The sequence below is a fragment of the Mus caroli genome, unplaced genomic scaffold (assembly GCF_978045245.1).
Source record: "Mus caroli unplaced genomic scaffold, Mus_caroli_1 scaffold_9, whole genome shotgun sequence".
Lineage (NCBI taxonomy): Eukaryota > Metazoa > Chordata > Mammalia > Rodentia > Muridae > Mus > Mus caroli.
In genome coordinates, this window is record NW_028227264.1 from 108,161,927 (window position 1) to 108,187,103 (window position 25,177).

The 25,177-nt window shown below is 41.5% G+C and overlaps 1 protein-coding gene across 5 annotated transcripts in view; it reads right to left on the reverse strand.

Moving 5' to 3' along the window:
* The window catches only part of Syt1 (synaptotagmin 1), a 530,426-nt gene that overhangs the window by 72,952 nt on the left and 432,297 nt on the right, over positions 1-25,177 (reverse strand). For all 5 annotated transcript variants that reach the window (XM_021173812.2, XM_029482352.2, XM_085843145.1 and 2 more), the window contains one exon: positions 7,420-7,537. In XM_021173812.2, coding sequence (XP_021029471.1) covers positions 7,420-7,537 — 118 coding nt within the window. The remainder of the gene's footprint in view (positions 1-7,419; positions 7,538-25,177) is intronic.

Consider the following 25,177-nt stretch of genomic DNA (forward strand, 5'->3'; position numbering starts at 1 on the left):
TATTAGTGACTGCCTTAATGGAATTTCTGTTTGGGATTAAAAGATATTTGAAATCAAGTTGAAGTCTTAATGTCTTTCAATCTGTAATGTAGTTAGTCACCTGCTCTTCAGGTTGACTCTAGTGGGACATGAAAGTCATGTTTTACTAGTGGAGTGTGAAGATGGACTATGGTGATATCCTAGCTGTGCCAAACTCAAGATCTGTGATTTTGAGCAAGCTGTTTGTTGGTTCTACCAATAAAAGAGCATTGAACATAGTCTGCACCCACATTTTGGACTAGGGATTAAATCAGTTAACACGCATAGCGCATTAAAACAGAACCAACCTCCACTGTGCTAGGCAGGTATGAGGAGAGGCATACTGCCTGGCAGGGAGGGGGAACTCAGGGTGTGTGGTAGAGAGTCGCCAGCACATACCTGATGGCCACAGAGCTTACAGGGAACACTGTGCTTGCCGTTGTGAATTGAGTGTACCTCAGCCTGCTGCTTGATTTTAACTGATCCCAGGGTCTGTCTGTGTCTCCTTCTACTTCCTTAAAACTGTTCAGTCCTTCAGGCATTGCATGTGTCTTCATTTTGGCATACTAGCAACTGTGCCTACTTCTCAACTTGCACTGGACTTGGTTATTACTCTTTTATAGTTCTTTATAATAACTCAGTTTCTAGAACCATGTCATTTCAAGAGTTGTCATTTCGTTTTTAGAACAGTCTGTGCACTTCTCAGAGCTTCCTATTATTTTTATCCACATTATAATTAAGCATTTTGAAATGTTGCAGAATTAATTTTACATTGTAACATTCAAGCCTAAAATTATGATGAAGCTTCTGACATCACTGCCAACTTATTATGCATATTCCTGTCCCATTAGCTCAATAAGAAGCCAGCATATTTGCATATTATTGCTTGACCCTGATATCATGGCCAATTAATTTGCATATCCCTATCTAATTGGCTCAAATAAGTTTCTGCCTGTTTATTTATTGGCCTAGCTCCCAGACTAGTGGCTTTTAGTTCAAGTCAATTGAATTTGGAGCAGTTTTCTTCTTAATGCTTTCATTACCAATAGATGGACACATAGGAAGGTGGTCAAGGACATTGGAAAATGACTGCAGAACCTGTAAAGGAAACATCTGCCTTTGTCTCCTCTTTTCACTGACAGAGATTAAAGAGGGAAAAGACAAAACATTCACACTTTTCAGGCAGGAGACACTAGAGTCCTAAAAGAAATATAACCTTTTATTTGAGAAAATTCTTGTATATAAGTCAAAGGGTGTATTTTTTCCCCTATATTATTGATAACAAAATTCTATCTTAGGACTTGGCTGATATAAACCTTAGTTAAAATTATGTAGCAGCTAAGCTTTTAAAGTGTCTTGTCTTCTTTGGTTTTATTTTTTAAGTTTAAGATGGGCTTGTTTAAGACAATGGAGGAGCTAGAGAAAGTACCCAAGGAGCTAAAGGGGTCTGCAACCCTATAGGTGGAACAACAATATGAACTAACCAGTACCCCCCAGAGCTCGTGTCTCTAGCTGCATATGTAGCAGAAGATGGCCTAGTCAGCCATCATTAGGAAGAGAGGCCCCTTGGTCTTGCAAACTTTATATGCCTCAGTACAGGGGAACGCCAGGGCCAAGAAGTGGGAGTGGGTGGGTAGGGGAGTTGGGGGGGGGGAGGGTATGGGGGACTTTTGGGATAGCATTGGAAATGTAAATGAAGAAAATACCTAAAAAAAAGAAAAAGACTCCAGGTTCCCCCCTAAAACTGGATTTGAGTTGGTTCTTGTTTTAACAAGTCTTCTGATGATTCTAACTGAGCCAGTCAAAAGGTTAGCCTTTGATAAATTTCACCCAAAGGAACAATTCCTCTCTCCTGATTATGGTTTTCATATTGACTCTAATGGGTACCTGAGAGTAGGTGAGCTGTTCCTTTTGAACACTATTGAGTACTTAAATGTGTCTATATTTCCTCAATTATACTTGTAGGATGATGGAAAAGTAGATCAAGAACAAACAAATTAATAAAAATTAAAATATACCAGCAAATAATAGAGAATTTGTATGTATGTGCATGTATGTGTATCTGTGTGCATGTGTGTAACTCGCTAAGCCACACACTAACTTTTAGAGCATTCGTCTCAACTCTTTACTGCATTATCTTCTTGAAGTCCACTGTGCTCTTTAATGGGAATAGATATCTCCTGTAGCTAGGCATTCTGTTCTTATTCATATGTTTGCTAATCAAATGAGTTCCTTTTTTAGAGGTAGGATCTCATCATGGGAGTCGAACACAGATTTTCCTGCCTCAGCATCATGAGTTCTGGGATCACTGTGTCCTAGCCACCGATGGTTTGTCACAGTGTTAGTGGTAAGCTTGGATGGGCACGATCAGGAAGAAGAGAGCAGAAGAGGGCATGGCCGAAATGAAGCAGAAAAATTATGATGGAGAACAGTGGTTCTATATCTTCCCAATGCTGTGACCTTTTAATACAGTTAAATATAGTAATACAGTTGTGACTCCCAACCATAAAATCATCTCAGTGCTACTTCATAGCTGCAACCTTGTTACTGCCACGAAACATAATGTAAATATCTGATACGTGATCCCTGTGAAAAGGTCACTTGAACCCCCAAAGGGTTGTGACCTCCAGGTTGAGATCCAATGCTTTAACTATACCATGCTCAGCTGCTGTTGAGCCTCTTGGCCTCATAGCCTCCTCTCTTGCTCCTTAAAGTTCATCAGCCCCATTGGAACAGACGCTTCACCTGAGTTTCTCAGACCTTCTTTCCTCTATGTTTGCTGTGTTGTAATTCTCTGTCTCTCTCTGTGTCTCTGTCTCTGTCTCTGTCTCTCTCTCTGTCTCTGTCTCTGTCTCTCTCTCTCTCTCAAAATTGGGTGAATTAGAACCTCAGCAAGAGAGCAGAACTGCACACATTTTGCCCCTTTTCATATGGACATAGTTTTCTAGCCGTGAAATGACAGAAAAAAATCTGTAAGGATGGTGCGTATGCTCACTACAGGGAACCGGGATGAGAGCAGCCTTGTGGTGCAATAGTCCGTGTCATGTGGAGCCAGGCAGGAAGGGCGATTTGCCAGAAGCCTCAGATGAGGAGAGAGAATCCACTTGTGATTTTGAGATGACAAGAAAGGGAGAAGCTAATTGAGATCATTCCCAGGGACTTTGTCCTACCCTTCACCCCCCTACGCCACCCCCGGTTTCTAAGAACGTTCTATTTCAGCAATCCTTCCTTCCTTCCTTGCTCCATTTTCAGCCTTATCTACTCCAAGGACTTTTGTGCTTCAGTTCCAGGTAGTGGAGGCCCCTAGGAGCCATGCTGTCCATCTTAAAGACTGCTATGTAGGAAAAGCTAAATGTGTGTTAGAAATAGTTCACGTTAGGAGTGAGGAGCTCTAAATTCCTCCAATGCCTTGTCTTTCTCAGAACTTAAACATTTCTTTTTGTAATATTCATGAACAGAAATTTAGAAATGGGAGATTCATTTTTTTTTTTAGGATTGACTAATCAATTACATATATAGGTACATATGTATTTGAATATAGGTATAATAATTAAGGAAGACAAGGTTGGGAATTTGAGTGGAAGACATAGAAGGTGCTGGGGGTGGGGATGTGGTAGAATTATGTGAGTAATTGTGTAAAAAGTTCCCAAATGAATGAGTAAATGTAAAAAAAAATGAATCTGCTGCAGAATTATGAATAGTCCAATTACACTCGCCTTGTGAGGATGAAGGGCAGGAACTTTGGTCATTTGCAATGTGGATGTTGTGATAAAGGCAAAATCCATAGGGTGTCCTTTTTTTGTTTGTTTTATTTTTTGTTGTCTTTTTGTTTTTTCGAGACAGGGTTTCTCTGTATAGCCCTGGCTGTCCTGGAACTCACTTTGTGGACCAGGCTGGCCTCGAACTTAGAAATCCGCCTGCCTCTGCCTCCCGAGTGCTGGGATTAAAGGCATGTGCCACCACTGCCCAGCAGGGTGTCCATTTTGAATAAACACAGTGAGAAAGAAATCACCTGCTCTTGCCAGAAACTAGTAAGAAAAGTAGTTCGAAAATGTCTACTTCCCACTTTCTTCATGTTTTATTGATCCGTTGCTAATTTTGAACTCACTCCGAGCCTGTATAAAACCTGGCCTCCTGATTATCTGGAACTGGTCTGGCATGTCCATCAAATAGCTGCATCGAGTCAGGTCCCTCCCCGCCCCCCTCTTTCCCATCAAATCAAGCTGGGGCTTAGATGGTCCATTGATTTCACATTTACCAGCTTTGATAAAGTCACTAAATTGAAACAGTCACAGTGATATTTGGTAGGCACTTAACTTTAACTCTCGCTTTTTTTTTTCTAACAATATGCCCACTAATGGAGTCTGCCTAGCACTTCTACTTTGTCAACAGAGGTTTAGAAGAAAAAAAATCATCTGTCCAATGTCAATATGTGTGGCTTTGTGCTAGAGCCCATACAGAGTTTGAGCTCTAAGACCTCAAAACAAGTCAGATAGTTAGTAGTGGCAGAGTGTGGTTTCAACTCTGGCGCAAGAGCCAGCTTTGGTTCCAGTTAACAAAGCCGTTCCTGGCAAGTGGAGTTTGGCATTTGAATCGCTTGGAATGAGATCTTATATAGTTGTGGTCTCTTTGTACATAGGTCCTCTTACTCTGAGGCAACTCATTCACGTACTTAGAGTTGCTTTAATGGTAAGTAGGTTAAGCAAATTTGAAATGCAAGACTTGTTTTTCGGGCCACGGCTCCTTTGTAAATAATTCATTATTCATTCCGCAGCTCTGCACAGTGCCACCCGTTGGTGAGAGCATTGTGGGAGACATAAATACAGAACAGTCTAGTGAGAAAGAAGTCTGGTGTTTGAGGACTGTAAACAAGCTGCTTAAAAAGACAAAGCTTGATTCTGCTGGATGGATCAGAAAAGGCATTCCTACAGCATCCCTACCACAGCAAACCTTCTGGCTCACACACCTGGACCCTTGGCTTAGTCCCCCACCTCTGCCCTATTGTTGCCTGGAATGTCACCCACTCATGTCATCTCTCCTGATCTCATTAAAAAAAAAAAAAATACTCCCTGGCGTTGCTTAACCAACTTCCTTGTTTCATTTCCACCTATGGCTTCTGGCACCTCAGGGAACTGTGTGCTTTACTAATGTCTTGGCTCCTTGTCTGTCTCCTTACATTAAAGTAGAAACTGCAGGAGTGCACGGTCTCTGGACTTTCTTATTCACGACTGTGAACCCAGTGCTCCGCATGATGTATGACTCACGGTAGAGTCATGGTACACATTGGTTGAGTAACTGGAAGAAATATGAGTTCAGCTGGGCTGAAGAATGAAGAGGATTTAGCTAGGCATTGTTAAAAGAGAGGATTCCAGATGAAGAGAATTGTGTAAGGACGGAAGCAGCATGTTCCATTCCTTGTTATGAGATGAGTGTGCTGGTCCATTGGCTAAAATGAGATGCAGAACAGCATAGCTTGAAAGAGTCTACATTAGGTGATTAGCGTAATTATGATTTAATTCTACAGGCAGCAGGAAGCCCTTAAAATTAGGGTTTGTTAATGATTATAATCATTCCAGGTAATTCCAATATGGGGGTGGCTCTAGGTTCTGTGGGCTCTGAAGCTACTATAATTTTCCTGCCTTTCTTTAGGAAAAAAAAAAAAAAGATGACAAACTGATGGGTACTGAACTAGATCTGACCTTTGGGTGGGCTTCTTTTAAGCCACAATGCTAAGCCACTGTGACAGGCCAGGCATTGTCCTTTGAGCTTCTCTCTGCTTAGGTTGCTAGCAGTGAGCTCATGTACATGTCTGTGACTGTAAGCACTCAGATTGATCCTGCTAGATGTTTCTGTTCTGCACATCGTAAAGATGAGAAGGGATGGCTGACAAGGAGGTCAGACAGAAAGGGACCGCCATCTTGGAGGAGCTGAAGCAGCTGTCCATGGTGATGGGAAGTCCATCCTATATAAGTCCCAGAAGAAAGCCAGAACAAGGGCACTTGACACTGGGGTGGTGCTCAATTAGGCGGGACATTAGGGCAGCCTTGATCAGAGATGGCGAGGAACTCCCATGGAGGTCTGGAGTGCTTGGGGTAGATAAGAGTGTTACAGATACAGTCCTAATGGACATGGCTACTTAGCCAGAGAGAGAGACAGAAGTCAAAGGTCTCTTAAGTCTCCTCAGGATACTAATTTGAGATCTGGGAGAAAACCATAATTGCAAACTTTTTTTTTTTTTTAATTGCAAACTTTTAAATAGTTTTCTGTGCATTTGTTTTACAAATAAGCACACAAAATGTTTTACATATTTTTAGGAAGGACTATATGCATATTATTTTATAGGTTCAAATTTTATACCATTAGAAATGAAGCAAGACATTAAGGCAGGGTTTTAGTGACATGGAAGACTATAGCTTCTTCAAGTTCCCTTATTTATACAGAGAAATGGATATAGATAGCATGAGATTTGACTGTTAAGTCACTGGGTAGGACTCAGCCTCAACCATTTTCAGCTGTTTTCTTTCACAGTATAAACTCACTGTGCTACATCAGTGTGGTGTTTACAATGTTTGTTTGTTTGTTTCTTTTTTTTTTTAATCAGAAAAATCACAGAATATAGAGTCATGTCTGTTGAAACTCCACAGCTAGGAACAATGACAACTGTTATCTGTTTGTGATGACCTTGCGGCATGTCAGGAGAATCCCTCACACCTTAATGATTTACTGGAACATTAAAATGATAATTTATTTAACCACACAGAGGAGGGGAAAAAAACCCCAAAAACTCTGCTCAGATCTGGAAGCAAAAAGTCCTTGAGCTGACTTTGCTTTGTGGAAGAGTTACTCACTGCTATGTCCTGCTTGGGTTACATAGAACTTTCAAGCCCAAGCCCACCCTTGTCTTAAGCTGTAGGATTAAAACTTATACGAACTGTTCCTGAATTTCTTCTCAAAGAAGAAATATAGATTTGAAATGCTGTCTTTTATAAAAGCATTATAAAGATTTTGTCAGGTTAGCAAATACCTAATTAATAAGTCTCAGGTAAAATAGAAATTTTAATACTGAGGGTGAATTTAAAAAATCCTCAAAACTATAATTTGTCACAGGCATTGCCTTTCAAATAAGAAGCCAAAATTTTAGCTTTCAATGACATAGAAATGACAGCTGATACTTTGGCTATGGAGAAGGGAAATAGATTTCATCTTCTTTGCCAATTTCAATAAACTGAGAGTGGCTTCCTGGGGCCCTGCATTGGCTGAATTCTGACAGGGCTTCCAGCTCCGTAGGAAAGAGCTGCGATCAATTAAGGAGCGGGGGAGCCACAGCATGAGCACCGTGCATTCAATACCCACAGTGAAACAGTGTTTGTTTCCAACAATCAATAGCCACTGCACACTCACCAGATAAGCCACCCACATCCATCTTCTTCAGGTTCTTGGCTTCCAGAATGACAACAGTCAGCTTGCCGGCAGTAGGGACGTAGCGGAGGGAGAAGCAGATGTCACCCAGTTTCTCTTGCTATGAAAACCAATAAAAAGAGGTATTAGCGAGTTTTTAAGTGAAGTTGAACTGTTTGGTCTTAGACATTGTAATTTTCTCAAGAGGATGGTGATGACAATTAGCGTCTGAAGACTTCAAAGTCCACAGGCATTTTTATAGTGGTCATTTCATATGATACCAGTCGTTCCTTTTTCAAGATTATCTACTTCAGCTTTGGAAAAAAACCGCAACATCTACACTTTAATATCCCATAGAGTATGTCTATAATTCTGGAAATGAGACCAAGATGACTGTCTCTGAGACCCACTGAATACTGCAAACCTCTTTGTAAAATCCCCTTGCTCTGTTAAAGCGCACTGTATGGTTTACTCATTTTTTTTTTTTTTTAAATTAGAATCAACCCATCTCAGTTTTTGTCTTTTCTCCTTTCACATAAGATTATACCTAAAAGCCTATGTTTAGGGACTTGGAAAGAAAGACATCTTTGTTCCACTAAATTCTATTTTTTGTTAAAAAATTCTGAAATTCACATCACAAAAAATGCACTCAAGTGTGAGTTTTTGCATGTTTTGTGTTTATTCATTTCAAGGCAAGTCTTTGTCTTTATACTTAAATTTGTAGAAATAGATAGCAGCAGGGTGGAGAACTATAACACTGTGCTACAAGGCAGGCACTCAAAGTTCCTCGTGGAGTTTCAGCGCTACCGTAGTTATATCCAAAGGGCATCCAAGAATTCTGGAATCAGGTGATTCCGAATGTCCAGATCAGAAAATGATGGCATGCAACATGGTTCTTTCTCAGGGAGGGCTCATATTTATTGTCTTCTCTTAGGTGGAATGTGGGAGCTTTTAGGATTACTTATTTTCTATTCTAGTTAACAACCATGCTGTTCAATGTGACTATAGTTTGTACTTGTGTGTGTGTATGTGTGTGTGTATGTGTATATGTGTGTGTGTGTGTGTGTGCGCGCGAGCGCGTGCATGCGTGTGGTGCAAGCACACACAATGGGTGAGGAGAGGGAAAGAATAAAAGAACTAAGGGTATTGTAGTACCCACCTCCTGAAATGGGAGAGGCTCCTACCTAAGGAATTAGCTGTATGGGGCCCATCAGAGTTGATTGCTTAACGGTTTCCCTCCCCAAACCTCAGTTTTGATTCTGAAGAGGGACATACCTGTCTCAGACTTCTTAGACTTGTAACATAGAAAGTGTATAGAAACGACTGATACCCTAAGTCTTTTCTTTTTGGCCTTATCTGTAGCTAGACATATGTGCTAAATGAACCAGTCTCCAGTGTAGAAATACCACCCTTGATATAACATAACAGTGTAAGCAAATGTATTTTTTGTGTGTGGTGTGTGTGGGGTACTTACTATATCCATCTTTCAAAGAAGAAAGAGTTTTTTTTTTTTTTTTTTTTTTTTTTTTGTAGGTGAGTAGAGGGAAGGGGGAGAGAGAGAGAACACCAGCCTGTCTTTCCATGCTTAACTAATGTTCTATTGAAAATGACACCAGATGTTTTGATGGCCCAGTTCTCCTATTTGTGCAATCCCCGCAGTGTCTGACAACATGCCTCTAGGTGGATGAGAACATTGTTTTCATAATCCTTTGTAGATGGTTTAATTCTCCCACCTGTCGGGGCCTTCCCTGATGACAAAGTCCTTGCATGGGTATCACAATACCTCACCTTTGCAAAAAATGTAAGTACAAAAACACGTTGGAAATAGCCATGCTTTGAATCACGGATGGCATAGCTCCCCAGGGCTCCTAGGGTTCCTTGAATCCGAGTCCCTCTGTATGCTTAGTCACCCTGACACTTAATTGACATATTCTGTGAGTTAGTAGAATATATTATTTTTCGTAGTCTCTGAAAATAGAGTTGGAATTAGTATTTTAGAAAGGAATACAAAAGAGAGCCAGATTCCTCTAAACTTGGCAAGGGAAGAGAAATGTACATTGACAAAGTTACTACTTGAAATGGCTATTTGGAGGCGGGCTCTATGTGTGGGAATCTCCTTGTTATTCATGTTCATCTCCTGGGTTAGCTCCTTGTACTGCAGGCTAGACGATTCTCACTAGTTCAGCAGGCATGCCAGAGAGGTCTATGCTGTCCTAGATCATAAATCTCTATATGGCTCATTATTGGATTCCACGAATAACTTAGGGTGCTAAAATAAGCTCGGTTCTATATTTTTGTCTCACCCCAAATATCCATTTTTCTTTTTAATACTTTTTCCATCCCATAACTTCAAAATTGCAGGCTAACTTTAAAATCTTCATATAGCTCATTAGAAATGTTTTGACACAAGCACTCATGTAGCAGAGGCTGGCCTCAAACTGACTGCAGCTGAAGATGACCTCGGACCTCTGACTCAGCTGCTCATCTGTCTATCAAGTACTGAGGGCTACAGGCTTGCAGCACCACAGAAGGCTCCCAGTTGTTTTAAGTGGAGAAATGTCATGTCATTTTTCTTGTGGGATCATTTCATTCTTCAATCTTAAGACACACAGAGAATTTAAAAGATTCTAAAGACTCTACGTACTATTTAGCTTCAAAAGAGAGCTCAGCGTTTTGGATAAAAGAGAAATGTGTGAGATTCACTGCAGTTTTAAGCCTTTGGGGTAGATGAGGAATGAGTTCGTAAAAGAACAAATGGGGATATTTTAGGATACAGAGGAAGAGAAGGACTTATTTTTAAAACTCTTTACAGATCTGCATTGAATTAATTTAGAGGCTTTAACATGGACATTTTTTCATTTGCTCATAAAAATTATCAATCAGTATGGCAAATTATTATTTTTACATGAATGAACTGAAATGACTTTCCAAAGTTTTAATTACTTCTGATCAACAGCTGTTTTAAAGCCAGTCACCGCTCCTCCCCCAACCTGTATACTTTCTGATGTCAAGATGGAGGAAAACTCTGACCTGGGAGAAGGCAAGAAATACCACCACATTTGAATGACCCCCGTCTCCATCTTAGATTCTTATGGCACGTTAACAATTACAATCTCCTCAAGAGCACAAGAAGAGAGTGCTGCCATGTCGATTTTCTGAGTAGCTACTTGGGAGCTAGAGGTCACAACGTCCGGTAGGCAGTCTCAATGAGCCACTGAAGCAAGATCATTTAACACCACCTGTGAAGTGTCGATAACTAATAATCCCGCTGATGGTTTACCTTATGTTCCATTCTCATTTAAAACGATCTCTCTAACTGCTCCTCAGCACATGCCTTCTTTTTAACCGTTCCTTCCAAGACCTTTTCCTGCAGGCTAACTTCCATCTCTCTGTTAGTCTTCTCCTCTAACACCAAAGTCTTGACCTGTCCTTTTCTGTAGATGTGAATGCGTGTCAGACTGTGTTGTTCTCATCGTTTCTAACTGGCATCCTAACCTGCCTTGACTACCTTCCACGAATGACTCCCTCCAACATGAGCTACAGCATGGCATCTGCCACTTTCCTTCCTACCTCTTCCATCATCACAGCCCTTCGACTTCTTGCCCATACTCCATGCCAACAGTTAGTCAGCCCGCACTGCTTTTGAAATGAAGCCCTCACCTCATCTTTTTGGCAAAGCCCATATGAAACCGTTGTGTGGTTTTAGTTCCTACAAATCCCAAAGCAGATTGCATATGGATGGCTAAGCTAATGTTTAGAAGATTCCATCCCATCTTTTGTATAGTCTGCGGCATGGTGTCTGGCAGTTCAGTTTTTTCTTTACATATATGAGTTCAGCTGTCACCTGTAGACTCCAGAAGAGGCAAGACTAGAATTTCTACTACTGCTCTGTGCCTTGCTTCAGGAATACAATGGAGGTCTTCTAAGTAGTTATGCGCTGCTTGTAGTGACCGGAGAAGCTCATTGATCTGCTTTATAAACAGCACTGATGCCAGCGGTCTGTCAACACTGGCTCCAGTTTAATCGACAGGTGAGCTACCTTGTTTACCGGATGCCTCTCCTTTATGCCTAGCACCAGGCCACTGCCATGCTAACTCTACCATGAAGCTAGAAACCACATCCATTCTGGAGGTAAAGTACTTCCATCGAGATTTTCAAGACCCTGCCGAGTAGCAGCTGACAGATGAATGCTTTTGCTGGTATGATTATCTCATGAAGGGGCCTCATTACTATTAGGGATTTTGCCTTTATGTATAATTTATTTTAGTGAATTGCCTTGATCACTAGGTGGAAACTGCCAGTTAGTGTTAGAAAGTTCCAACTGTGAGATTCAGAGAAATTAACCTGCTCTTTTAAACTTTGGAGCTGACAATCAGAAGGTCCTTTGTTCGGAGCAGCTTGATAATCCCACAATTTTTTTTTTTTAAAGCAGCCACAGAATAGAGCAGACACAAATTAATGATTCTGTGGACAACTACACAAATACCTTCCTTTTTGAAAAGCATTACAGATATTAAAACAAAGGTCATCTCCAATGGACAAAAAGGTTTGATTGCAAATGAACGTTTTTCATGGGTCTTATAAGACTGGCCATCATTTTCTTCTGTGTAAGAAAAGGGTTTAGCTTTGATGGCCTTTGGAAATGGGCTAAGTTCAGATACTTTTTTGGAAACAATTTGCCTTTGAATGAGTTTTTTAAAAAGTACGGAAAATGACTCAGTGCCATGTCATTTTAAAAGGACATAGTCTATTTATGTTAATTGCAAGAAGGTTTTTCTCTGTGTTCCATTGGCAATAGACACTCTGATGAGTTGATTTTCATTGCCCTAAGGTTAGGAGTCTATTTAGAGGTGAGAAATAAATGGAGGTCTAATTGTTCAAAAATTTGCATATTCTTCATTTGTACAAGTATTAAAATGTTCACATGGCACTCTTTGAGACAGGGCCTCTCTGTGTAGGCCTGGCTGTCCTGGAACACTGTATGGAGACCACAGTGGCTCTGAACTCACACAGAGATCCATTTGTCTCTAGCTCCCAAGTGCTGGGATTAAAGGCATGCACCACCATGCCTGGCTGTTCTCCAAAGAAGGCCACTGGGATGAGATATTGGGCAGTATTAGGTAATAACAGGTAATGTCGTCTTTGGGCGATAGGATTTTTCAAGTTCCCAATTTGCCCACAACTATGCTCACACCCCCTGAAGATTCTGCCAAATCAGTATTTACAACTAATGGACCAGATGGTCACAGTATGAATGCTGTTAGGAAATGTAACCCAGGCTACAAAGAGTGAATCTGTCCTAGTGTATAAATGTGCACTATACTGCTGAGGTGACAGGGACAGTTTGTGCCCTTGAACATGTGTGTGTGTGTGTGTGTGTGTGTGTGTGTGAAGATACCATATAAGACATTATTTTATATGATTTCATTGATTCAGTTTTATAAAAAATAATCACTAAATACTACCATAGGATTATAAGCTACAGTGTTGTCTCTGGCTACCCAGGTGAGTAACAAGGTAGCATATTAGCCCCAGTACAGATGCAGCAGCAATGATGTGGGAAGGGATCCTTGAAACATTCTCGACTCTAGTGATAGAGCTAAGGAGAAAAAGACACTTTAGTTAGAGATAACCCCCTGCCTCCAAGCGTTATCATTACCAGTTTCTCAAAGTCACCCCAAATGCAGTTTTACCAAAGGTGCCTGATATCCACAGGTCACTTTAAGACAGGGTTTCTTCTTATAACCAGAGCTAGAAGGTACAGGGGAGATGAGATAGCAATGTATACAGCATCCAGGAAGAGCCTTCACTTGTGCTGAGAGGAAGGCTCAGAAGGAAGAGAGTCTAGATGGACCTCATGCAGACGACGAGCATTTTAGGCAGAGGGATACACGAACAAAGCCCTTGATCCATTGATCAGCTTAAAATACACTATTCTTCTTACAGTGTGAAACTCAAGTGATTTAATGAGAAATGAACTTATGTTTTGTGATACAATAGATTTTCCAAAATTTCCTCATATCTGCATGTTTTGAATAAGAGATAGAGGCAGTCCTAGTAGAAGTGACTTACAGCTAAAAAGTGGATATTTCGTATGATTATAAGAAGGATCACAAAAACAAAGTCAACGTTGTCTATTAAAATCAAGTCATAGTTCAGCTAAGGGCGGTGGAAGCAGCCCTGGCCAGCCACTAGCATTAGCTCACTGTGCATGTATTTCATGGAAACCTATTGGTCCCTGGGGCCCTTTGGTCAATAAATTATGCAAAATCAATTGACAAAATATGGAAATAGTGCTTGGTTTGGGCATGTACTTTGGGAAAATATAAAGCATTGGGGGGCTGGGGAGTATCATTCAGAGCAGCAGGGGATGAAGGAAAAGGCAACCTACTAAATCATACTTTGTTCCAAAATGACATAATGAGAGTTAATACCTTGTGTGCTAATTAAAAAAATTAAACATTAAAACAAGACCCAGGTAGATCAGGGGTGGTTTCAGTGAGAACCAACATGTTTCCATGATTCTCCTGATTGTATTTACCTCCTAGTATGAACTGCTGATGTCCTCTCTATTTTACGGTATGGTGAGCTAACAAATGCACATTTTAAGCCACGAAGTTTGTGGGAACTGTTCAGATGGTATCAGAAACTAAAATAGATCCAGCCCTTTCTTTTTCTTAACCTTTGGTCTTAAAGGTTTTCAACTTCCTTATGCTGTGACCCTTTGATGCAGTTTCTCAGGTTGTGGCGACCCCTAACCATAAAATTATTTTGTTGCTACTTTGTAACTGTAATTTTGCTACTGTTACAAATTGTAATGTAAATATCTGATATACAGGATATTTGATAGGTGACCCCCCCTGGGGTGTGGTCCACCAGTTGAGAAGCTATTAAAGGGTCTCCTGTCTCTCATTCTGACTGTCTCCATTATTGAGGTCACAGAGACCCAACGATGAAAGGGAGGACAATAAGAGACTCATCTTCATATTGATTTCTATCTCATACTTTCATGTCATTGTTTATTTCATGGAAATGTTTTAAATAACATAGTATGTAGGCGTGCCAGAGTCTGTATACCATTTGTATATAAATACAGATATCTTGGCCATATGTGCACATATCTTCCTGTCAGAAGACAAAAATTTACTTTGGAATGTGTTATTCAACATTAAAATGTGCCCTAGGAGAATCCTCAGTCACTGAGCAATGGTGCTGGTTCTGAAGGCAGACAGCTCAGGTTCAGTTTGCAGGTCTGCCACTTAATAAGTCTGCCACCGCTAAGCCTTGGGCAAATTACTAACCCCTTTGTGCCTCAATTATATGTTAGATTTATTAGTTAGTATGCATAAAGGAGGTAGGTGCCCATAAATAGGTGTGCTTGGCATTATTAAAACATCTCATTCCAACTACACTTTTCTTACAGCCAAATATATTAAAGGAATTAAACAGCAGCTGCCTCTATTTATACACGTTCTATTGATTACTTTCTGCATCCTTCTATTGAAATGCCAGGGCTCAGTTGTTCAGTTTTTCTTCATCTCCAGCCACTCCTCCCTTGTCGTCCTTCTCAGAGCTTAGTTCAAGCCGCACTTTTCTTCATAATCATTTAGAAAGATCAGTGTTAAAAGGTGTTTCTAAGATGTTGAGATATATGATGCAGAGGTGATTTCCACATTTCAATCTGAAACTCCATCTTTCATCAGGCCTCAGACTCATCTGTCCAACTGTCTACTTGCCCTTAACATCTCCTGTATCTCTTAGACTCAAATGCAAGACTTTGCATTTACGGTTAGTTATTCTCAATTCTCCAAAGACCACATGGCTCGGTCTGTTCAGCAAATGATGCCAGCATCTCACTAGCTGCCCCTGTCGGGAGAACGTTCATTACCACTGACTGCTCACTTCTTTAGAAGTCTGATCTGATAACTTGCCATCTTTGCCATCCTCATACCTTTGGCTCCCCTTTCTTTCAACATCTCTCACTCATTGCCTTTAAATACATTTTCTTTCTTTCTTTCTTTCTTTCTTTCTTTCTTTCTTTCTTTCTTTCTTTCTTTCTTTCTTTCTTTCTTTCTTTCTTTCAATATTTATTTATTTTATGTATGTGAGTACATGGTAGCTGTATAGATGGTTGTGAGCCTTCATGTGGTTGTTAGAAGTTGAATTTTTAGGACCTCTGCTCACTCCTGTTGGCCCCCCTCACTCCAGTCGGCTTTGCTAGCTCTGGTCAACTCTGCTTGCTCAGGCCCTGCTTACTCCAGCCCAAAGATTGATTTATTTATTGTTATTCATAAGCACACTGTAGTTGTCTTCAGACTCACCAGAAGAGGGCATCAGATCTCATTATGGGTGGTTGTGAGCTACCATGTGGTTGCTGGGATTTGAACTCAGGACTTTCAGAAGAGCAGTCAGTGCTCTTACCTGCTGAGCCATCCCTCCAGCCCCCACTCTTTATACATTTCTGACTTAGAGTTGATGGGGTCACTTTTGAAATTTACTTAAAATTCTTAAATAAGTCTTCCATCTTCCTTGGAATGAAGACTCAACTTCTGACCATGTTACACTATTCCCTAAGTTCTATTTCCTGTTTCCACCTCAGTCTCTTTTTATACTGCTTGAGCTCACCTCCACACTACATGGGGAAAGCCTTGCTCGTCACTCTGAGTATGCCTGTCACCTGCATTTGCTTGGTCTTTACGTGAACTTTGGCTTGGCACATTCTGCTCTTTTGCCTTTCTTTCTTTCTTCTTTCTTTCTTTCTTTCTTTCTTTCTTTCTTTCTTTCTTTCTTTCTTTCTTAAAGATTTATTTATTATTATAAGTAAGTACACTGTAGCTGTCTTCAGACACACCGGAAGAGGGCGTCAGGTCTCATTAGGGATGGTTGTGAGCCACCATGTGGTTGCTGGGATTTTGAACTCTGGACCTTCGGAAGAGCAGTCGGGTGCTCTTACCCACTGAGCCATCTCAACAGCCCCTTGCCATTCTTTCTGAGTTAGACAAAATCGCTCATCTTTCAGACTTCATTTCAAAATTCACTTACTTACCTAGCCCATTCACACTCGATCAGGCCATTCTTTGGTGCCTTTGAAATATACTTAGATTGTAATCACATATCAATTTCTGGAATCGTTAGATTAGATCTCCCACTCATGGATTTGGACATCCATAGAATCTGCTTTTATCTGTACCCATAGATCCTATTTAGGGGATGGTTCATGCAAGTTTATCGAGTCCTCAGCTCTGGATAGATGGCTAGCTGTCCATCAAAGACTGTTCTGGGACACTCTGTTAAGGCCACAGGTACAGTACATGAGTCCCTTGAATTCAAATGTCACCTAGTTACTAGAATGTAAATGACTGATGTACATGGCATATGGAACCAGTCCCCTAGACTTGCTACCCATGATAAACCCTGTGTGTGACAATGGCCTCTGAGTGGCCTTGGCAGCTACATGCTGAAGACAGCAGAAGATACATAGCTAGGATTCCTGTTGAGTAAATAAAGCAGAGTTGAATTTCCCACTTTAGAACATTTATATCCTAGTGATCAACATCATCATTATCAACAACAACAACAACAACAGCCAGCAACAACAACATATCTTTTTCTAGACAATCACATTTAAGCATTTTGTTGTGGATTTGTGATTGTTGCCCACCCTGGATAATAAAAAAAATTTTTTTCCAGACAGGGTTTTAGTTATCCTCAAACTCACTATATGGCTAATATCCTGACACAATACAAATAATTTTGTATTTTAACATTGTTTTCAGAAGTGTGATAGATTAGTGATTCATTTACGGGCTGTGGAAAATGAGGAAAACATGACCTTATTTCTGTCATTAATTTCCTAAGTGTTTATTGTATTCTCAGCGTATTAGTCACTGTGTAAAATGTTAGGGACGGGTTCTGATTAAAGCTTGACCTTGATTTCAAGAAGCCCATCTTTGATGGGGTGATCAAGCACACAGCTAAAGAGTCAGCAAGAGTTATGAGTGCCTACAGAGCACCGGGTGTTAGCAAGGGGTTCTGTAGAGAAAACAGGGGCATTTGCTGTGTTCAATCAAACAGATAATGGCACCCAAGGAGTAGGAGGTGTGCAGCCATAGAACCTTAGACGATTTCTTTGACCATGAGGTATTAAACTACAGTATGCGTAGACTAAGCCAGTTTGCTATGACAGTGCATAGCAGAACAGCTACACATAATGATAATGCATATTTTCTAAACGTTTAAGGAAAAATTTGGATGCTTTCACCAGAAAGGAAGGATACAAGTATTTTAGGATATAGACATGTTGAACTTTATTTACATATAATAATGTGCATATATGTATTGAAATATCAAAGTTTACCATAAATATGTTAACTTTTATATTTTCCAGCATAGTAAACATCTACTCAATCATCTATGCAGACCGTGAACAATTATTTAGCTTTAAAAGAGGAAAATGTCCTTGCTGGGAAAGGGATGAACTTGAATGACATAACATGAAGTAGAGTATATCAGCCACGGGAATAGAACACCGCATGATCTCCCCAGAGGGGTCGAATGCAGAGAGGTATGGTGACCAGGGACGGGAAGTGGCTAAGGGTCACAGAGTCTTAGACACATAGACTTTTGGAGACCTGTACTCCCGCATGGTGACTCAGTTAACAATAACATATCCTGAAAACTGAGAGTCGATCCAGACAATTCTTACCACAGAAAGTGATGAATGCCTGGGCCACCGGGTTAACCAGCTTCTCTGAGATGTTTATATGTCTCACAGTGTCCTGTTGGGTGCTGCATGTCATTTATACTTACTGAAATTTTCTCAGTTACCACAAAATAAAGCCAAGAACAAGCTGAAGTTTAAAAATTTGTAAGAAGATTCTCTGGTCCTGCTGCAACTTGATATACCAAGGCTGGGTGATATCCCCGGAGGCTCTCCCTTCTCTGAGGAGAAAGAGAGGGGAAGTGGATTGCGGGGGGGAGGGGGGGTGAAAGTGAAGTGGGGGGCAGTACTGGGAGGGGAAACTGTGGTTGGGATATAAAGTAAATCAAAAGTGAATTAATTTTTAAAAAGTTAAAGGAAAGAAGATTCATATTGTAGTGTGCCCGGGTACCTAAAATCTAATTATCCATCCTCTTAACTAAAAGCTTAGATCTCTTCAAGTCTTTAAAATCATACAAAACAGTGCTTTGCCCGCTACTGGGTAACACTGTTGACAGCCCTGAGTTAGAAGACTCTTGAGTGAGTGGGAGTGGGCAAATCTGGGGAAGGGGGTAGAAATGACCTCTTCCTCAGAGTGCTGTTTTTTGCTAGGAAGAGGATGGGTAGATTCTTGTCACTGAGATAAGGAGGCAACGCGCAGCCTGTGTGAGGTACCCAGGACAAACCTTACCAAGTTACTTACCCTATTCACATTCTCTGTCAGCCAGCCAGGTAGCCTAGCTTTCCTGACTCAGACTCAACATTCAATATTCTGTTTTCCTTTCCAGGCCTGACTTCAATGCTAAGGGACGCAAAGGGACATCCCGTCTGAGATCTGGGGCACGGGAACTAATGTTATAGAACTAACATTGGTATTAGAATGTACTATGGATCAGGTATTCTGAGAATACACCGTTGTAATTAACAAGGCAGATTGCCAACACAGCCATAAAAAGAGGCATTTTAAGTAAGCTGGTCAGAAAGTGGACCATGGTCTAGGAACATTCTTGAAAAGACAATGCCAAATAACCCTTGAAAAGGTTATTTCTTGCCCCTGTGACCCTGAAAGGGTCAACTCTAGTGCAAAGGCATGCATTGGAATGACTGATGTGTAGGGTGACCCACAGAGTAACACAGAAGTTTTACTAATCACACCTAGCAATAGCATGGCTTTGTCTGCAGAAGTTTTGTTATCCCACAGCTGTTATTACAGGCGCATCCTCATCAGCTCAGGAGCTATTTATTATAGAGAAAGGAAACCTCCATGGAGAAAACACAGAAACTAAGGGCCCATTCTCTCAAAAGGACACACTCTCCCTTTCGCTTCTGGGATGCTGGTGCCTGGGAGGAAATGCCTGGAGGAATGGCAATGCTCATGGGGTTCTGAGACTCTGAGACGCCATTGCTTCACAGAGCGCCACAGCAGTCACGGAGTGATTGGAGAATAAGGAGAGTGTGTGTTCAGCACCCCAGCTCCTGGTGACACACTGAGCCAGTGGTTCTCTCAACATTAAAATAGACAATTGATCCTGGCTTGTCTGCCTTGAGGTTGGGGAAGGCTCATCTGTGAGCCAGGGAGATCATAAAGCCATAGAAGGAAGGAAAACATGAGAAAAAAAAATGCTTAGCAGAAGCAAACCAAGCAACACTGAAGCTGGCTTGGAGAGCGAAGCCACTTTAAGGCAGGTTGAGGGAGAAGGGGGGTGGTGGTGGGGGGAGAGTGATTTTTTTTTATCTTTTTGTGGGGTTCATCCATGGCACACAGGAACCCTATAATTAATTACAAAGAAGGTGGAAAAATGATGAAGAAGGCAAATCACTAGGAGCAACTGGGAAAAGGAAGAAACGACAGGAAAGTTTGAGAAAGACTTAAGGAAAAGGTGCAGGGCTTTCTGTTTAATCTTCCGTTGAAAAGAAGCCAGAAGGAAGAGGAGATAAGGGGAATCAACAATTGGGGAATCAGGCGGGAGGCCGTGGGAAGACTTTAAAGAGTTGTGGGAGGGAATCACTCGAAGGCTGAGAGCTGCTGTCCACTCAGGGACTGCATGGTGGGGTTCTACTTATGAGTTCACCTGGGGAGGAGGCAGGGACATCTGCGGGTGAAGCTCCGGGAAAAGAAAGGTATACTGTAGGCTGTGTGGGAAGAAAAGCACGAGGAGGTTTAGTGATTTCTTCAAGCACACTAATGCTAAAAGCTTGCTCTGCAGAACTGGGAAGGGATGTGTAGGATATAGGGCAACCACGTAGGGAATGACAAACAGTTGTGATATATTGAAATGTAGCAGCAGCAGAGAGAACCAAGAGGGGCAAAAGCTAAGTATGAAACAGAAGACTACTGAGATATGCATGGATACTGTACCCTTATCCAGAGCAGAAATAAGCCCTGGCTATTGTTGAGACAGCCAGGCAGGCCCTTTGCATCCACAGCCACAGATCACATGAGCAGAAAGGACCTGAAGATGTTAGATGCAGCAAGGTAGCATGAGGTGCTGTACAAGGCAGGAAGGGTATGATGGAGCTCTAAGAAAGGGTTATATGGAGAAAACTATGAACAGTGTTAGGTGTTATTTATGTTTCTTTCAAAAATAATTTTTGAAGGTGCAGCAGGGTGTTTTTTTTTTTTTTTACAAATTGAGAGCAAAAGCTAAAATAAAATTGCCTAAAGAAGATGGCATATGCGGAGGAAATAACGCCCTGTGGGAACGGAGAGGCTTGTGTCTGAAGTCTCCAGAGGGGAGAAGAAAGAACTGGAAGAAAGAGGTGCCAAGGCAAGGCATTCAGAAATACAAAAGAAGCCCAGGGAAGGCAAGGGGAAGAGGAGATATAAATAACAGGCTTTCTGTGGTGAAACCCAGGTTCTAGAAAAAGAAATAAGGGAGACTCTGAGATAAGAGGGAGGAGAGGATCACAGAAGGAAAAGGAATAGCTTAAAAAGACTTGGAGGTAGAAAGCGCACAGGCACAGAAAGTTCTGCCTGCAGTGACACTATGTAATGGAAAAGATTGTGCCAACAGTGGCCAGCAAAATGAAACTTTACAACAAAGTGCTTCTAACAGCATGGGGCAGGAGGCTAGGCCCTCTTACGGGAGTGGCTCGTGGCTTCCTTTAAAAAGGTTATATTTTTACGTGTATGGGTGTTTTGTCTGCATGTATATCAGTGTATCGAATACATGCAGTGCCCTACTACGCCAGAAGAGGGCAGCAGATTCCTAGGAACTGGAGTTACAGACAGTTGTGAGCCACCAAATTGGGTGCTGGGAATCAAGCCTGGGTCCTTAGCAAGAACAAAAAGTTCTCCTGGCTGCTAAACCATCTCACCAACCCAGCCTGTGGCTTCTTGATGCTTATTAATCAAAGAAGGCTGCTAGCTACAAGAGGGAGTAGGCGACCAAGGGAAACTTTGTTAGGTGTGAGACTGTAGCCAGAGTCAAACTAGCCCACCCTGTGGATGCCTCTGAATCTTCTAATCTTCAAGCCCAAGGATTCTGCAAGGAGAGGTGGGAGAGCTTTTGCAGAGACATAAAGCTGATTTTTTTTTGGGGGGGGGACTCTTGGAAAGGGTGGTCTCCTCTGAAAAGACATCTGAAACATAGGGGGCAGTTTATGGAGACAATGATAGATGAAAGATGAAGGCCACAGACATAACTGGGAAAGTCATAGAAGAATTATCAAAGCACATAAACAAAGGAGCTGTACATGTATGCGAGCATGCACGCATGAACACACGCACTGGAACAAACAGTGCCACTTCAAAACAAATCCGAACGTAGTTGCTGGGAACCAGTCAAGGAGAGCTACAACTCACGAGCACCCGGGGCGCTCAGAGAGCTGTCCCACTGCCGGCTGCCTTCCCTTCTGCTTTTTTTCCTGGGGTCCTTATTTTCTCATGTGTCATCCTTTTAGTACATTTTTCCTTGATCATTCTCAGTAAAGCACGTCCCTCCTCTGTCCCTGTTGCTCCAGCGCCTTTCCAAATTCCCAGGACACTGTATTGATTGATTCCGTCTGCTGCTGTTTCTCTGCTTTAACAAACACTGCTTTAATTGGCATCAACCATGAGTTACAGGTCAGCACAAAGCTGGAGGAAAGAGAGGCTGCGTCTTAGTCTAGGAAAGGTAGAAAAAGAGAAATTCCTGGTTTGGAGGCTTAGCATAAAGAAGGGTTGGACTTATTTGGACAACACTGGAAGGAATATAGGAGAAAATGAAATTAGTCATATAAAATAGATGATCTAGATGAACAACTGATAATGAAAGTTTTTTTTTTGTTGTTTGTTTGTTTTTGTATGGTTCTTATATGGAGTTTCTAATTAAAGGAAAATCTGAAAATGAGAGTAGGTTTTTGGGGCAATCAGGCTTTTGGGGAAAGACGCAAAGAGCAAGAATACTGAATAATGACCATGAAGGTGATCAGTCAAAAAGGGTCAAAGAGAACAGCTCCCAGACTAAGGAAACTGGGTGGATTTAAACAAGAGAATTTTGCCTATCTTGATGGGTACAGAGAACAGGGCACTGGATTTACATACAATGATATTATTGCTTTTTATAACAACCATTAGTAATACAATGAAATGGAAATATAAAAAGCTTGGCAATGCTAAACCTACTCTAGCAGTGAAAGGCACTGATATTCTTTTAGTTCTTCTCTGGTATGTGTGGTGTGCATGTGTATGCGTGTCTGCTCATTTATGTGTTCCCACGTCTGTATGCTCGCACATGAAGGCCTAGGGTTAGTGCTGAATGTCTTTCTCAGTTGCCCTCAGCCTTGTTTACGACAGAATCTCTCACTGGACCTGTACTTGGCGTTTTTAATACAGGGATTAGGGATTGTACTTGGGTCCCCATGTTTGTACTTGACGCACTTTACTGACGGCTGGTGTTCCAGGTCAGCGTCAGGAGAATAATCATTTTTCAAGAAAGAGGAATCCTCCTATGCCCAGTTTTTGTTCCCTCTTTGGCTTTGGACATTTAGTTGCTACATGATGATATAGAAGAATGGCCTTAGAGTTAGCTTCAGTTGGATTTTTGAGAGCTGCAAAGAACCCCCACTTGGTAAGCCAGTCGCTGAGGTAGAGTGCCTGGGTATCTGCATAGTTGTGCTCTGGCCTGAAGGCTGGAGATGCCTCAAAACTCCCGACTTGAGATCCCAACTCCAAGGCTAGGCAGTGAGGTCTTGGGTACACAATTAAAATCATAAGAGCCCGGTCCTCAGGAATGGGACGGTTTCTATGAACAAAGAAGCCCGAGACATCTCTTTTGTCCCTCCCTCCATGTAAGAACTGTTTTATTTATTTATTTATTTGGCCATATACCAGAAAGCAGGGCCTCACTAGACCCCAAATTACAACCTTGCCAGTACTCACTTTCTAGGCTGTAGAACTCGAGAATGCTATTATTAGTCACGTAGCTTATGGACCCTTTATCATAATCTTTGAATTCAAAATGTTCTCCCTTAAATTCCTTCCATTTCTTGTAGTTGAGAGATTGCTTGGGATTAAGACAAGGAATTAAAGCCAACTGTGACTACGGCCATTTTGGTCCCATCTGAGGGACTCACTGAAATCTAGAAGGCATTCTGTGGGAACTGTGTGCACTATTTCCTGGAGTTGAACAGGAGGAAAGAGAGCAGCACACTTTTATGCCACAGCCTGAACTTCATGGGAGCTTGGTAGTTTCATTTTGAAATGAATAGTCAGACAACGGGCATAAGAAACTCTGGTGTCTGCATGCACAGTCTATTCAGTTTAAGTTTTAGGTATAGATGAGAGTATGAGGGGTGGCAACTGTAGACACATAGCTGGGAAATTTTTTTTTAATTTTTAATATTTTTATTACATATTTTCCTCAATTACATTTCCAATGCTATACCAAAAGTCCCCCATAGCACCCCCCACTTCCCTACCCACCCTTTCCCATTCTTTTGGCCCTGGCATTCCCCTATATTGGGGCATATAAAGTTTGCAAGTCCAATGGGCCTCTCTTTCCATTGATGGCCGACTAGGCCATCTTTCGATACATATGCAGCTAGAGACAAGAGCTCCGGGGTTCTGGTTAGTACATCATGTTGTTCCAACAATAGGGTTGCAGATCCCTTTAGCTCCTTGGGTACTTTCTCTAGCTTCTCCATTGGGAGCCCTGTGATACATCCAATAGCTGACTGTGAACATCCACTCCTGTGTTTGCTAGGCCCCGGCATAGTCTCACAAGAGACAGCTATATTTGGGTCCTTTCAGCAAAATCTTGCTAGTGTATGCAATGGTGTCAGCGTTTAGAAGCTGCTTATGGGATGGATCCCTGGACACGGCAGTCTCTAAATGGTCCATCCTTTCATCACAGCTACGAACTTTGTCTCTGTAACTCCTTCCCTGGGTGTTTTGTTCCCAATTCTAAGAAGGGGCACAGTGTCCACACTTTGGTCTTCATTCTTCTTGAGTTTCATGCGTTTAGCAAATTGTATCTTATATCTTGGGTATCCTAAGTTTTGGGTTAATATCCACTTATCAGTGAATAGATATTGTGTGAGTTCTTTTGTGATTGTGTTACTTCACTCAAGATGATGCCCTCCAGGTCCATCCATTTGGCTAGGAATTTCATAAATTCATTCTTTTTAATAGCTGAGTAGTACTCCATTGTGTAAATGTACCATAATTTCTGTATCCATTCCTCTGTTGAGGGACATCTGGGTTCTTCCCAGCTTCTGGCTATTATAAATAGGGCTGCTATGAACATAGTGGAGCATGTGTCCTTTTTACCGGTTGGGACATCTTCTGGATATATGCCCAGGAGAGGTATTGCTGGATCCTCCGGTAGTACTATGTCCAATTTCCTGAGGAACCACCAGACTGATTTCCAGAGTGGTTGTACAAGCTTGCAATCCCACCAACAATGGATGAGTGTTCCTCTTTCTCCACATCCTCGCCAGCATCTGCTGTCACCTGAATTTTTGATCTTAGCCATTCTGACTGGTGTGAGGTGGAATCTCAGGGTTGTTTTGATTTGCATTTCCCTGATGATTAAGGATGTTGAACATTTTTTCAGGTGCTTCTCTGCCATTCGGTATTCC